The sequence below is a fragment of the Leptosomus discolor genome, chromosome 4, assembly GCF_034619465.1.
Source record: "Leptosomus discolor isolate bLepDis1 chromosome 4, bLepDis1.hap2, whole genome shotgun sequence".
NCBI lineage: Eukaryota > Metazoa > Chordata > Aves > Leptosomiformes > Leptosomidae > Leptosomus > Leptosomus discolor.
Genome location: NC_141394.1, coordinates 80,890,079 through 80,904,765, shown reverse-complemented (window position 1 = coordinate 80,904,765; position 14,687 = coordinate 80,890,079). Strand labels below are relative to the sequence as shown.

General features: G+C 48.9%; 1 protein-coding gene across 1 annotated transcript; it reads right to left on the bottom strand.

Annotated features, from left to right (window-relative positions):
- Positions 1–517: 517 nt before the first annotated feature.
- Positions 518–12,865, bottom strand: LOC147415699 (kyphoscoliosis peptidase-like). The gene is made up of 6 exons (XM_086463731.1): positions 12,230–12,865; positions 9,106–9,223; positions 8,302–8,419; positions 7,711–7,902; positions 6,235–6,425; positions 518–1,836 (listed from the first exon to the last, which is right to left on the bottom strand). Exons 1-6 carry the CDS (start codon positions 12,863–12,865, stop codon positions 518–520), a joined length of 2,574 nt encoding a protein of 857 aa, XP_086319857.1.
- Between the last annotated feature and the right edge of the window lie 1,822 nt (positions 12,866–14,687).

Below are 14,687 nucleotides of genomic sequence, written 5' to 3'. Positions count from 1 at the left end.
TACTTGCTTTACTATAAATTTAAATTTTAAAAAAAACTTACTGCCATCTGAAGTGGTTGGCTCCAGTTTGGGCTTTTTTTGCTTTGAGTTTTTTTGTTTTGTTGTTGTTGTTATCTTCTCGAGAGAAAGAAATTGTGTGGGTTTCCAAGTTCCTGAATGAATGTCAAATAAAACATTCCAAACAATTATTCAAGCTGGTAATAAGCAGTGAGACATCCTTCCTGTAGAGAAGCTGAACAATGGTTTCCTCTGACAGAAGCAAAATATTAGGAGCCTTCCATATGTTGGTGCTGATCTAAATGGCGGCAACGTCTCCAAGTGGGATAGGAGGCCCCAGAAAGTATCTGGATATCCTGCGGGAAGAAAAGCTCTGTGGGTAACACCCAGTCTCCTCCCGACATGCCACAAAGTTCGGGGAGTTTCGTCCGTGTGTCCTCAATATCCTCCAGTTTTGAGAGCGTTTGCTTCCTTCCCTGGCTTTTTTACTCCTTCCCAGCACATCCAGCACTTCCGTGGCTTACCCCGAACACCCCAGGGAGGCAGGTGAGCCACCCTCCACCTCAAATGCCAGGATGACCTCCAGGGAGGAGCAGTGCTGGCTGAACTTGGCTGCCAGTTTGACCTGCGTCCCCACAGCCCCGGTGAACACATCCCCTTCCCAGACTGCGTTTGGGGTCTGCTGCAGCACCGTCTTCTCTTGCCCGAGGACAACCGCTTGGTAGGCTTTTGGCACCTTGACCCTGAAGCGGACCCAGCTCTGCTCTTGGAGCATCCCCGTGCGCGGCTCTAGCAACACGCACCCTCTCCTCCACAGGCTGTACACCCTGGGGAAGGGAGGCCAGCTGGGGTCGGAGAAGCAGCGTACAACGTAGTCACAAATATGGACAAAGTCCTTGTGGTCCTCGCTTCTCCCAAAAAGCCCCACTTTGTAGACACCCGACTCGGGGAGGACAACGCACACGCTGACTTTATTCCTCAGGTGGGTGACCAGGACGTACCTCTCCAGGGGGTACTGGGCACTGATGACTTTGTCCTTACTCAAGCTGGCGGTCACCTCGATGTCGGCGGGCGTGTGGAAGGTGATGTTGCACTTCCCCAGCTTGGTGGTGATGATGGGGGCGGAGTGGCTGGGGTTGGAGAAGCCGTGGCTGCTGGAGCTGATCCCGCTCCCGCAGTGCATGCTCAGCCCCAAGGGGAAGAGTTCGTTCTGGTTGACGGGCCTCAAACAACGAACGAGGAAATTAGCTGCGTTCCTGAACGTGATGCCTCCTAAATCTTTCACGAACACGGAGAGCCGGTAGTGACCCTGGAAAGGGCAGAGCACGTGGCAACTCAATTTCTCCTCCTCAGCTTGAGCAGCCAGGCATTTCTTGCTCAGAGCAGCATCTAAATCTTTATTAACCAGCTGGTACATGGCAAGCAAGGGTCGGGATGTCTGGAGAGTCAAGAGCCAAGTTCCCTGTGGAGCAACAACCAGCTCCCCTTTGTGGCTGCTCTCCTTGATGCCAAACTCTCTCACTTTTTGATGAAGGCCCCAGAAACGAAAAGGGTTTTCAGGCAGTTTCTCTCCAATGTGTGGCTCCAGGCATTGGATCTGGTAAGAGCACACCCAGTTGTAAGGGTCCTGAGAGTCGGCGTGGCGCGCGAAGATCATGAGGTCGAACAAGCCCTCGGTTGGGGGAGTCACTTTGATGGTCATGTTCTTCTCAGACATTGTCATCATCCCATGAACTGCACCTACATCCTCTCCATTTGTGGTGCCCTCGAGTTTGGAGAGCTGGTAGGTGAACTCTGTTGGGTGGGTGCTCCCCAGCATCACTGACACCTCCCCATGGGCTGTGGAAGGGTGAACAAAACAACTTTTACAACCCTTTTGTAACGCATTCACTTTTGCAGTGACGAACCAAATCATCTGCACAGGAGACAGAGACCTGATTCTCCTGGTTTTGCCTCTACCTGCTGAAGGACCTTAGCAAGACCCTTCTTCACCTTTGACTGTTTTTCTCCCCTTGCTGAAAGAGAAATGGTGATACTACTAGATCTGGAGATGAAGGGGATGGGTACCAGTAGTTATCCTTTGGGCCCCAAGACACCCAAAACTAAGCTAATGTTGTCCCATACGGGGTCATTCTTGCATGGCTTCTTGAGCTGGAGTCATTCCTCTAAGCTGCAGGTCTTACACTGTGGTGTCAAACTACCAAAGCAGCTGTGAGGATCAAAATATCCCAGCCTGGCTGGTAAGAGAGCCTACATCACTGCCACATTTTAGGAATTAATTTAATTTTTCCCATTATTATTATTATTCAAAAATTCTTTTCTAGATTTTGGCCTCACCAAATCACAAAACTCCGCAAGCTTCTGGCTTAGAGTGTGTGCTAGCCAGGAAGGAGGGGAGAGCAGGAGGTTGAAAGGAGATGTGTGTTGGTACAGGTACCTGCTGGTGGTACCATGGTGGGTAGGTGCTGGGGTTCGTTCCTGTTGAATTTTGTTCCTCAGGTGCACATAAGCAGTCTCCTGCTCAGGGCCACCACGCACCACCCAACGCCTCCCCAGCAGCAAACCAACCTGCTCCCCCAGGCAGAGCAGAGCAGGCGGCTCTAAAGCAAATCTGAGCCCACCTTCACACCTAGGAACAAAGCACCTTCAGGGAAGGTCACCATGGAGAAGTGTCACGGTGGCCTTGGTTTCACCCCCCACACTCCGTGTGCCACGTCTTGCTGCTTGTAATATACCACAGTAAGAGGGTTTTCCATCTGCTCCTGGGCAGAAGAGGCGGTTGGTTGATTTTGCAATGGAGACAGGGCAAGGTTTCGCAAGCCCTGAAGTCTTGGCCCTGAAGAAGACGGGACAGACTAGCCAGCAGGCTCCTTTCAGCACCTGGTGAGCTACATCATCCCATGTGAAGCCGCAGGTACTGGGGCAGCCTGGTTAGAAAACCCTGGTTTGACAGTATTTTATACCTTTTGTTTCTCCAGGTATAGATGAAAGCGTGAGAAAGGTGGCCGCAGAGACCAAGGCTTCGAGTCCTTTTGCCCTTGAAGGATCCCAGAGTGCTCCACAGAGCCTGGCACTGGCACACAGATGTGCCGAGATGCGTGCTTATACTCACCATCCTCAAGGTCTGCAAAAATTAAGCCTGCTCTTTGTTACCCAGGGTCCTTAAGTGTCCAAGGAGGGTTTGTCTCACGTCCAGAGTGCGGCTGCTCTGCATCATCCTATCCTCACCACGGTTTTGCTGGAGAGAGGGGAGTCCCCAGCAATGGCACCACGGGAGCCCACGGCTGGTATCAGCACCCGCGCTGTGCACAATGTTCATTTGTTTTGGGTGCTAACACAAAATGACAAAAGACTCCAGATCCATGCTGAAAAAATTGTCCCTTGCTAATTATTAGATTATGAAACACGTTTCATAATCTAATGAATAATGTGGGGGGACGACTTTTTTTTTTTCTCCCCTGTTTGAATCTGGATTTTTTCATTGTTTGCCCCGCAGTTTTTGTTGGTAGGTTGAAACAGAGATGTGAAAAGAATGGGAAGGCTGGGTTTTATTTGTGCCTTGCCTGTTAAAGCTGTGACTTGGCTCACACAGTAAGTGCAAACAATTCTCTCCTGGCAAGTGTTCAGTGGAGACATTACTGATGACAGACTTTATTAACTGCAGGTTTGCTTGTTATTAAATTCGCTCTATGCTAGTTTCCGAAGCTGCTGGCCTGGCCGGCTGCATCGTATTAGGATCTTTAGGAAGAAAGAAAAGAACAGAACATTGTATGCAGCGGAGCCAGCGATGATGAGATAGGGAAGCCAGCGCTGCATTTTGCTGTGGGAAGGAGACCTAAAGAGATAATTAATGGCTACGTTTAAAACAAACATTTGTTTGCTTTATTGAGTTAATTCAAGCCATGTGCTAGAGATTCCTGGTTTCCAGGGAAGCCAGGTGAAGCTGGGGATGCGTTCCCATGCCAGCACGCTCAGTGCTGCAGGAGGTCAATGTATGTTGCGTTAATCGTTTGGGGGGAAATAAAACCCACCGTTAAAGCCCAGGCATGTTTCTAATTTCTCAAAGCCTTGTTTAAAAGTCTTCCCTTCCCCTCTCCCACCCTAGCCATTGTATCTGCAGCATGCCACCGATGACTGCCTTTCTGTAAAAAAAAAATAAATCTTATAAACTCTTAATTCTGTAGGACTGAATGCCCTTCATCACTGCACTTACCAACCCAAATGGCCCCGGCAACATCGGCAATTAAAAGGGCTGGGTTTTCAGAGAGTGGGTGCCAGGTATTTCCTGAAAATCAGGTCTCTTTGCAAGGTGTCCCACCCTCAGCTCCCATCAGATAGTGATTTGTGGGAGGAGTCTTGGCTGAAAGCAGCTAAGCATTTTAAGTAGATGGGAGCTGCTCAAATATAATAGAGCAGGAATTGAGCCAGAGTAGCCCAAGAGGGAAAATAGGCTGATTCGGCGCCGAAGGTGTCGAGGTTTTTTGCACTGACGCTGCCTTAGATGCCAAAGTGTACCCAGTAAGGTGACGGCTTACTTCCATCAACCTCGATCAATACAGCCATAATTTGGCATCAATGGAAGCAGACATCTGGTTTGGTTCACAATCTGGATTTGCAATTTGGTGTGTTAAGCACAATTCTGATATGAGGCTGGCTGTTGCGGCTAATTGCAGTTGTTAAACTGTTCAGGTTAGGTCCAGGAATACAGCTCTTTCCCTTCACGATGACGAGAAATTCATAGGGGTACAAAGACGGCATTTTTTTTACCCTTGTTTTAATGGAAAAATCTCCTGTCATCACAGTTTTGGAGGAAAAAAGAAAACTTGTGCCTGTAGCTCTGGTCTCCTGGTGAGTTTTGTGGTTGAGGGACAGAATTTCCTCCAGCCAAGGGGGTACAAAAGAATGATGTAGTTGGGATGTACCAGGCAGGTTTTCTTCCCTGACATCTTTCCCCACGTCCGCTTTGGCTCATGGTAGCTAGCGGCCAGCAAGGATCCAAAGCCTTGAGCTGCTTCTGGGCTCCATTCCTATGTTTTTTGGCTATCAAAAACTGGGATAGGGAGGGGAGAGAATAGTGAAATACTTGGTTTTCCCTCATTCTTTCCTTTGGGCTTTTGTACCACCACTAACGAAATTTGGTAGGAATCTATGTTTTGCAATCTATCGCTTTGGCACACAGATGAAGGGACTGGTTGGACTATTGATCTCCTCTTTTCCCTCTGAGACCACAGATGTTGTGTTGTTTGGTTTTTATGTCTTGGAGCCTCCCTGGTGACCTGGACCTGAAAGGGGTTTCTCCAAGTCTCCGTTCCTGCCACGTGAGTGTGTGTGACCTTGGGTAGAGGTAGACAAAGCCCCCTTCCCAGGAAGCTCTGAGGTTCTGCAATGGAGAAGCACAACAAGGGCTTTGCATAAAAGGCAGCATCACCCTTTCACCTCTTCCCAATTTGATTTGCTTTGCACAGGTCACTTGCCGCTCAAAAAGTGCATAATGGCCCGTCTTGGCAAAGCCCCAGCATCCTGGAAATACTGGAGGAGTTTGATTTCCGGGTAAGTAATAATGTCTCTTGATCAAAAGCTTTACAGGGTGCCTTATCTGTTGTACGTTTATTTTCTGTAAGCCTGACAACTCCCCTCAATCTGAGTTTGCTTTATCTCCTAGCTTGCTGTCTTGATAAAGCCAATTGCAGGAAAAATCCAGATATTCTTGGGACCATCCAAGGGAATGGATGTGCAAAGGGTGTCCAGGCAAAAAGAAGATCGTGTTGTATCCAACCTGAAAAATTGTCACGAAACTACAATCAAGGAAGCCCAACCCCACCTCCCTCCCTTCGTTTTTTAAAAAATGGCACGTGAACATTTCAGGCCATGTTTTATCTGGGAGTCTCCCTCCACAGCTTTTGAACACAATGAAGATTGTGTCTCAGGTACGTTGAAGCTATTTTGCTGCTGTTGGTGAATTTAGATGGGAAAAGCTAGGCACTTAAGTAATTTGCCTCAATTAACTCTAATTTATGAATCCTAATTCCCAGTTTACTAATCACAGTATCACACAATGGCCATGATTTCAGAAATTGCTTCAATATATGCCTCTGCTCTACTAGATGTTAAACATGTGCGTAAAAATAGAGAGATGGACCACTTTTGAGGGAGAAATGTTTTCCTCAACCCAAACTAATTTCTTAAAAGCAAGCGAGCTTTTATATCACTGGAATTCAGCCCTTGCTTTGCATTTACCTGTTTTGAGGAGGGAAGTGTTTGGAGACAGGAGGGAGAGCTGAAGTCTGAAAAACTCTGAAGTTTTAAAAACTCTCTGCTCGAAGTCTTCTCTCAGGACAGGGGGTTGCAGAAGCTGCCATTGGGGGTCCTCTGGCCAGTGGGTCTCAATGAAGTGCTCAGGGTCAGTAAGGAAGAAAAAATCGTCATGCCTGCAAGGTGAGAGGAGAAGACACCATGGAAGGAGCAAGAAAACCCTTAGCATCCTGAGTGGTCAGGATGCACCACTGTAAGGGAAGGGAGCTTCCTCCACATCATCAGAGCTGCAGCAGCTTCGGTAAGGGAGAACCGAGCTCTCATTTGCCATTTCATTTTTCTGCTGCCTTTTATTTTCTCTCTGTTTTTCCTGCAGAGATGCCCAGAGCTGAAACTGCTGTTCCCAGCCCTTTAACAGACCTCTTCGAGCAACCAGATGACCATGTGAGCTGCAGAGGAGATAATTCTACTGAGTGATTCCTCTACAGAGGCCTCTTACTTGAGGATATATTTCAATATAATATCTGATCTTGGTTTAAGGCTCTTCCAAGAATTTAAGTATGATTTAAGAAACAAAATGCATCTTGGTTCCAATGTGAACATGCCTAACCTTTCCAAACATCACCCCTGCTTAGGTGTTTGCTGAGCAGGTCAACCTGCAGATGCATGCTCAGCCTCATATTGGGATCATCCTGCACAGCCCTGCTGCATATGCTGACCTGAAGTTTTTCAGGACACTGTACTGGACCCACAAGAAGCTGTTATCTCTGCCTGTTGCTCTAGGTGATGTTTCATTCTCCATCTCCTCTTTTCTCCGTGCTCAGCTAAAAACAACCCACACTCATTGGTGTTTTAAACTGTTCTCAGCAAGATAATTACCTGCTAGAAATGCCACAATTAGTTCATTATGCATTATTAGAGAAAAGAAATTTAAAATGCAGTCCCATAATACTGTTAATGGAAATTATTAAATTGTACAAATAATTTTCATGAGAGTTGTTATTTGCTCAGCATAGGCTGAGACGTCTCAAGTGATTACATATGGAACCACATCAGAGCAAAGCTGCTGTGAAAATGAGGATTTGTTACTTCGTAAGCGACGCTCATCGCAGTTTAAAAACAAGTTGTGGGGGGAAGTTGTCATCTGAAAAGTTACTGCCCCAGCTAAGGGAATAAGGCACTTAATGTAGATGTTTACATGTAGAGGGTCCATGGCTGCATGAGGTCCCTGAGCACCCACCACAGTTGAGGCTGAGCAGAATAGCTCTTCGGACCTTCTGCAAGTACCTGTTGGGGGTGTACCTGAAAATAGGGGCTCAAGGCCCGGTGAACCCAGACTTTAAGGAGTATATTGGAAAGGTTGGGATGGCCATTCTGGGGTGTATCCAAAGTCAGGTTGAGCCTTGTCCATTTGTGTTGGGGACCATGTCTCCAGTGATGGCAAGGGAAGAGGTGTCTCACCTGGGCATGAACAACCTGCTCTCTGCATCCACGGTCCCTGCGCCCCAGCAAGCATCCAGGAGGCACCACTGTCCTTCCAGCTCCACCGCGTTCCACATGTGGCTGCTCTTCTGCTGCTGGCACCACCGGCCTCTGCGGGAGCCCGGGCTCCGGCCAAACCCTGGGACCTCCACACAGCTCAGACCCGCCTCCCTGTCCAGGGAGAGCCAGCAGGGGAGATAACTGCAGCCCGAGCACTGCTTTGTGCTTGCTTGCTTAGAGAACAACCCATCCTGCATGGTAAAGAAAACCTCCTTCTTCTTAAAGCCAGGGCCCCACTCATGCAAGCTTTTGGCCAAATTCAGCTTTTATCCAGCCCCCAGCTTTCCCCATAGCTAGTCCCAACCCTCATCCCTCATATTTCTGGTTCTGGTTAAACTGACAAAGCCATATATACTTCTCCTTTGAAGCAGAGGAGGATGGAGGCAGCTGCTGTGCCTGGGGACGTGGTGGGTAAGTGATGCTGGTTTTGTGGCAAGCCCCACGCTGCATGTATGTCCCCACCTCAGATCTTCAAGGGGGCAGGAGAAGAAAGACCGAGGTGAGTTTTACCTGCACATTTCCCGGCATAAATGAGCATAACCAGAACACACAGCTCTTCCCGTTTGCAGGACCTGCTCTGGCATGTGGACCTTCTGAGACAGCCCCAGGAAGCCATCCACATCATATTCTAGGAAAGGGAGAATACGATGCCATTTCAGGCCAATGTAAGGGCTTATGTCCAAATCGATCCCATTCCTTCTCCTGCCCAACCCTATTTCTGTGTCTACCCACCCTGGAAGCCATGACAGCTCTTCTACCCATCATTATTCAAGAGTTTGACAATTCCCCATATAAGCAAAGAATTGCCAAAGCCTTGGGGGAGTTGGGTTCCCAGTGCATGCAAACAGCCATTGCACCATTCAAGTGAGGTACAGTGACAATCATATTGTCTCACACACATGGATGTAGTAGGGTAAAGTAGCACGAAGCGACTCCATTGTGCTGAGATTCCTGTGTCCCCAGATGACTGCTGCCAGGCATAGCTCAGCCTCGTTGAATTCGCATTATCAGGGAAACAGCCTCCGCTGCGTTGAAGCTGAGCGCACTGGAGGCAGGTGGTCTTTACCAGTGTCTCTGGGGGTCTGGCACTGGAGTGCCAGCGAAGGAGGTGTCATTTCCAGGATGGAGGTTCCCTTTGTGGGAACCAGTTCCTACTCCAGGCATTTTCCTGAATTCAAGAGGGGGACGTTTCGATTTATGACTGCAACAGGGATACTGTGGAGTCTCTGCAGGGCGTGAAGAGCCTAAATCCACGAAGTGGCGTGTGAAGAAAGGGCTTTTCACATCTCTGCAAAACAGCGGGACCAGACTTACCAATGTTGTGGCAGAGCCAGAACCATATGGCCCGCACCGTCTCCAGTTTGCTCTGGGATTTGGCGGTGATCAGGGGAACGATGGCCTGGACGGACAACCCGGCGTGCCCAGACTTCAGCTGCAGTGGAGAGGATGGGTGAGTTAAAGGGAATCTGGGTGTCACCGCCGCGTGGGTGGGTGACCGCTCCACGTGGCAGGCTCGCTGGAAAGAAAATGTATGCCACAAAAACCCCAAAGCTGCGTATTTCCTCCCCCCAGAAGTTAAAATGCAAAAATACTGTTTGTGGTAGAACAGAGTGTTTTCCCCATTCCCCTAGGCATGGTTTTATAAAAGCCCAAGGGCTGGAGTTGCAAGCTGGTGGAAATGAAGGGGCATTTCTCATTCCTTTGGAGCTGCTGGTTGGGACATACAGTGTCATTGCTCTCGTGCCCTCTCTGTCCAGTCTAACGTGTCCTCTGGCCCAGAAGGTCTTGTCCTAGAGGTGAGTCTCTCCAGTGGTGCTACTTTGCAATACTTAACCAGGGAAAGCAGGTTTCCAGCCCTGCCCAATTAACATCTTAATGTATTTACATGGAAGAGGACAGGACTCATGGCTCAGATACTCTTCTTGAGGCTGTGAAACCTCGCTCAAACCCATGTACGAGAATGAGTGGAAAGATTTTGCCCGTACCACTAAAATGTCACTAACTTTTTAATCCAAGCCTGACCCCAAAGAAAGCCTTTCTAGCCCTTTCCTCCCATTCATGCATTCACATTTCTGGGCTCTTCCCTCCTTTGTGATAGCACAAGCATTTTTAGCAGCAGGCTTTTCTTTCACTGGGATAAATTTAGTCCAGCTCGTTTCTCCAGCGTCCTGCCCCTGCTACTTCATTCCTCAATGACTTTCCTGCCCCAACCATCTGTAAGATAATTTCACATAGATGGAGATTTCTTTCTGTTCTCTTGGGAAATGTTGCCTTTGTAAAGGTCAAAGATTTTCTTTGGGATGTGGGTTTAAAAATGATAACGCAGCCAGGAGAGCACCTATTGCAAAATGATGCTCCTCCTGCTGGTCCCTTGCATTTCTGTCATGAGGTTGTTATGAGTGTGCAGCTTCTAGGCAAACAAATGATGTGAATAATTCCCAGGGGAAAAAAAATAATAGCCATTAAATATCTAGCTACCTGATTCCCTTTTGGCACACCTTGGTACAAATTCAAACCAAGTCCATCTTATCGTTGTTTCAGATCGGGACATTGAAAAGTAGATCCTAGGTTGAGATGGAGAGTTGCAATGTTCCCCAGTAATCCCAGTCCCAACTATGCCTGAGGACCTTGAAGAACCTGGTCACAGCACCTTGTGTGCAGTAGCTTCTGGCCCCACTGAGTGTTTGGAGTTGCAGGATGGAGCCATTTTCTCCAAAACCACTCAGACAATGATCTTGCCAAGACTTTTTCACATGGTTAAGGTGGATGCATGCAGGGAACCCACGGGCTACTCCTAAATGGCCAGGAAACACGTTCAGCTTTGTGCTTGCGCTACCTGGGGCTCTGCCATCAACCACCTTCTCCCTGGGAACTGGCAGCAGGGCTTGGTGCCTGGGGAGAGGGGACGATCCTGTATCCCCCCAGTACCACTGGCCAAGCAGCAGCCATCACCAGAGGGTGATACCCTACTCGTAGGTGGTCAGTAAACTGCTCTGCTGCTACTCTTAGCACCGATAATTCATGGCTAAGAGGAAGAGACAAAGTGCACCGGGTTTTAGTGCAGCTAGCACACTGAATAAACAGGGAAACAAGTTGTTCCCATGAGCCCCCCACTGCCTTGGAGGTATTTTTGGTTGTTTATTACCGTCTTTTTCGTATCTTCCAACTCCCTCCCCCTCTCTTTTCTTTTTAATAGACTAGGTAGACTCTGAAATCCTCGAGCATCCTTCTTCCCAAGGGAGATTAGCCTCAGGCTAGGTACAAATTACAGGTTTCAAAAATAACGGAGAGCACAATTACTCCTTATGCCTCTTCGCTCTCGCTAACGAGTTGACGTGTAAGCTGCAAGTGTTGCGTTGGCTCAGCATTCGCTGCTTAGGCAAATTGTGCTGACCCGGGTGCGGGGGGGGGAGAGATTACACCAAGAGCGTGTGGTTCAGGTAACAGGGAGGAATTACAAAATTCAGCGCTCGCCTTCTGGCCTCCTGAGCATGCAGAAAGTGGTGGCGTTGTGTAACGGCAGATGGACTCAGCAGAGGACACCACCAATGCCTCCTGCTTGAGAAAAAGCGGGACTTGGGCTGCCGCAGATACGAAGGGGTTGGTGGACACGGCCAGACCACGTGGTTATTGCTGGCTCCTTGTGCTTTTTATGCAGGAAGCACGTTGGCTCGCCAGCTCCCAGGCTAACTAAACCCAGCCTGAGCTGCCTCGGGGTATCCTGTGATCTAAGCCCTTTCCTCTTCCCCTTGCACCCTTCCTAGAAGGTTCTCCAGGATCCTTCTGCCCCACGGCAGTCCTGTTTGGGACCCTGAAAAAAAATCCTGTCCCATGATGAAATCATCCTTTTTCTTCCCAGTTTTGGGTGGTGAGCTGCTGCAAATGCTGTATATCGCAGCTACACACCGGTGCTGGCTGGTAACAGGCAGCAGTGGGTCCTGGGCGGGCAGCAGATCTTCAGAGGTAGCAGAGTGATCTCTGGTCATGGCTAGGGCAAATTCACAGCCCAGGGCCTTGTGAGATCCTCTAGTTTTGCTGTAAGTAAAGTACTGTTCTCCCAAATTCTCCCAAGTAACTAATGACAGGACAAGAGGTGATGGCCTCAAGCTGTGCCAGCGCAGATTTAGATTGGATATTAGGAAAAATTTCTTTACTGAAAGAGTGGTCAAGGGTGGTGGAGTCACCATCCCTGGAGGTGTTCACAAGATGTATAGGTGTGGTGCTTAGGGACACGGTTTAGCGGTGGGCTTGGTAGCGGTAGGGTAATGGTTGGACCTGATGATCTTAAAGGTCTGTTCCAACCAAAACGATTCTATGATTCTGTAAGGCACCACCCTGTCACTGCTGTCATCAGAGCACATGGTGAAAAGCTGGATGTTAGGATGTGGATCTGCTGATGGCACCATCTGCGTTCCTGTTGAAGGGCACTAGGACCTACCTGCTGGCTCACGTGTAGGACATGGGTGTCGACATGGCTGAAAACCTTCGAGTCAGAGAAGAGATCACTCCTGGTCTTTCTCTGGGGATTTTTAGCCTGCTTTTTTTCCTCCAAGCTAAGCCCTTCCTCAGGAAGGAGGGCTGGAGAGCAGCTTTCTGCAGTCGCGGATGACTTCTGCAGTAGCTTTTGGAACGTGGTGGTTGTGCTGCTGTTGTTAAGTTTGTTGGCCCAAAACATGAAAACTGCCTTGGAGGGGGAATCCTTGGGCTCATCTCTAATTTTCTGTGTAGCTAAGACTTTCTTTAGCACCCCCTCCGTGTTCCTGTTCGCATTGGTGACTCGATGAGGGAGCTTCTCTGAGGTCTTGCAGCTGATCTCTTCAGAAATGCGTCCCAGGGGAAAGTTGCCATTACAGACATCTGACATCTGAGCTCCCCTCCAGCCAGGCAAGAGGTTTTCTGCCCGGGATGGCATCGCGTTATCTCCATGGTTCCTTGGATGGGCCCTTCTCGATGTGCTCTGGGTGGTTTGTTTTTCATGGTGGTTGCTATTCCTGGAGCCAAGGGAAGGAATCGTCTCATTTGCTTTGATAGTCTGGGATTTGGATGACTTGCCTCTGTCATAGCTGGTCTTCATCCGTGCAGTGGGTAAGGGGATGAAGAAACCACGGAGGTCTGCGGATGGAAAGACAGATGATTTTTTTTTCAAAAGAACAATGTGGTCTGCACCGATTACTTCAGAGCCTGCCTGTCTATATGGTTAATTACAGCAAATCAAGATTTGGTCAGCTGGCTTTAGCCAAAAGTACTGATTTTTTTTCCTAATTCCAGAAGTCAGGTGGGGTGGCAATGCCACAGAGAAGCCCTTGGCCTTTTTCCACATGCAAATACTTTTCTTTTTTGGATAGCTGGTGATCCAGTGGTGGGCATCAGCAGTTACATCTCTGCACTGGAAAAAAATGGAAGAATCAGGGTTGTTCCTTGCACAAAGAAAAGGCAAGGAGACATTTAGATGTGTCGGAAGGGTCTGCAAGTGGGTGCAGGGAATGGATGGCTGCCTCAGTTTCCCTGCATGAAGCTAGGACTAATCACGTAGCATTTCTCCTTGCCCCCAGAGCGAGGAATCAAGGAGAAGAATTAATATAACTACTGTTTTGGTGCTCCCGAGAGGTACATCTGCCAGAAAACCTTTCCATTCGAGTGACCCCCACCTCCCACCCAGTATGTTTTTGTTTTGCTCAGATTCACTTCTGCCATTCATGTTCTGCAGAAAACTGTCATTCTTTCTATTATTGCTTTGCACTTGAAATGTAGGTGTGTTGAGTGAGAAATTTGCAGGAGAAAACATGTGAAAAAGTCGAAGGAAAGGTGTAATCCAGGATTGATGAGGTTTTGGGGTTAAAGCTGTGGGTAGAGCCAGCTCTTGCACGCCCTCAACATCTGCACAGCGCTTGCTAGTTTTATCTTGGTTTAGCTTCTATTTGCTGTTGTTGTTTTTAATCATAAAATGACTATTTGTGCAATGCAAATAGCAGAGCCTGCTGTGAGCCACTTAGCATAGCCCAAAAATGTCACTCTCCGTATTCATCCAGCCTCTCCCATTTGGAGGCAGACTGGGTTTTCAACAGCTGCACTGGGGCACTGGCCTCGTTCTTCCAGGAAAGTGGGATGTCACTCATCCCTCTGTCTGCTACCCTTGTTTTCCCCTCCCTCCTTGGGACTGAGGCTTGCAGAGGTAGGACAGCCTTGTCCAGAAGGGATAAGAGACCATGACCACTCCAGATTTGCCAAATATTTTTTCTCATTAACACACCCACGCACGTGCAAGCATTGAGAGGACACAACAAGCACCAACCCAGTGCTGGATGCTCAGATAACCAGAGGGTGCCCCAACGGGAGGATGTCCCCAAGATAGGTCCTGAGTCCGTGGGATGTTTTTCTTTGCAGGACGGCCACACCGGAGCCCAGACCGCCCCGTTGCCGTGGGGTTTTTGCACGGCCTGCCGAGGCCGTACGTTCTCTATTTACTCCCGGACCACATCTGAGCCCGAAGAGACGAATTGTTCATGCCCAGCTGTTGACACGTTCAAGCTGTCCTTGTGCGTGTGAGCTGCGGTCACTGCTGGGCTGCTCTCCCTTCCCCGGGCACAGACACCCGCTGTCACAGGCAGAGAGGGATTTTGCCTGCCACTTTCTAAGTGAGCAACAAGAGGCCACTTCTGAATCTATCATGGTCATTACCTGACATGAACTGGGGCATGGTAACTTAAAAAAACCCCCGAATCCCAGCAGATGCCAGGAACACCAGCCTTTCTCCCCTTGCTGCAGCAGGGCTGGATCCTGCAAAGCGCACCCTGCGTTGGAGGGATCGAGGGGCTCTAAGTCCAATTTTTCTATAGCTGTGCTTTCTAAGCACAGGTCTCTGCTGCCTCCCCCCATGGCATTTGGGAGGGGAGTAG

Excerpts from the sequence above, each read along its gene's own strand:
- LOC147415699 (XM_086463731.1), bottom strand. The coding sequence starts at position 12,865 with ATGAAGACCAGCTATGACAGAGGCAAGTCATCCAAATCCCAGACTATC. Across the intron at positions 9,224-12,229 it reads TCCTACACGTGAGCCAGCAG|CTGAAGTCTGGGCACGCCGG; the intron begins GTAGGTCCTAGT and ends TCTCCACTGCAG. Across the intron at positions 6,426-7,710 it reads AGCAGGTTGTTCATGCCCAG|GCATGACGATTTTTTCTTCC; the intron begins GTGAGACACCTC and ends CTCACCTTGCAG.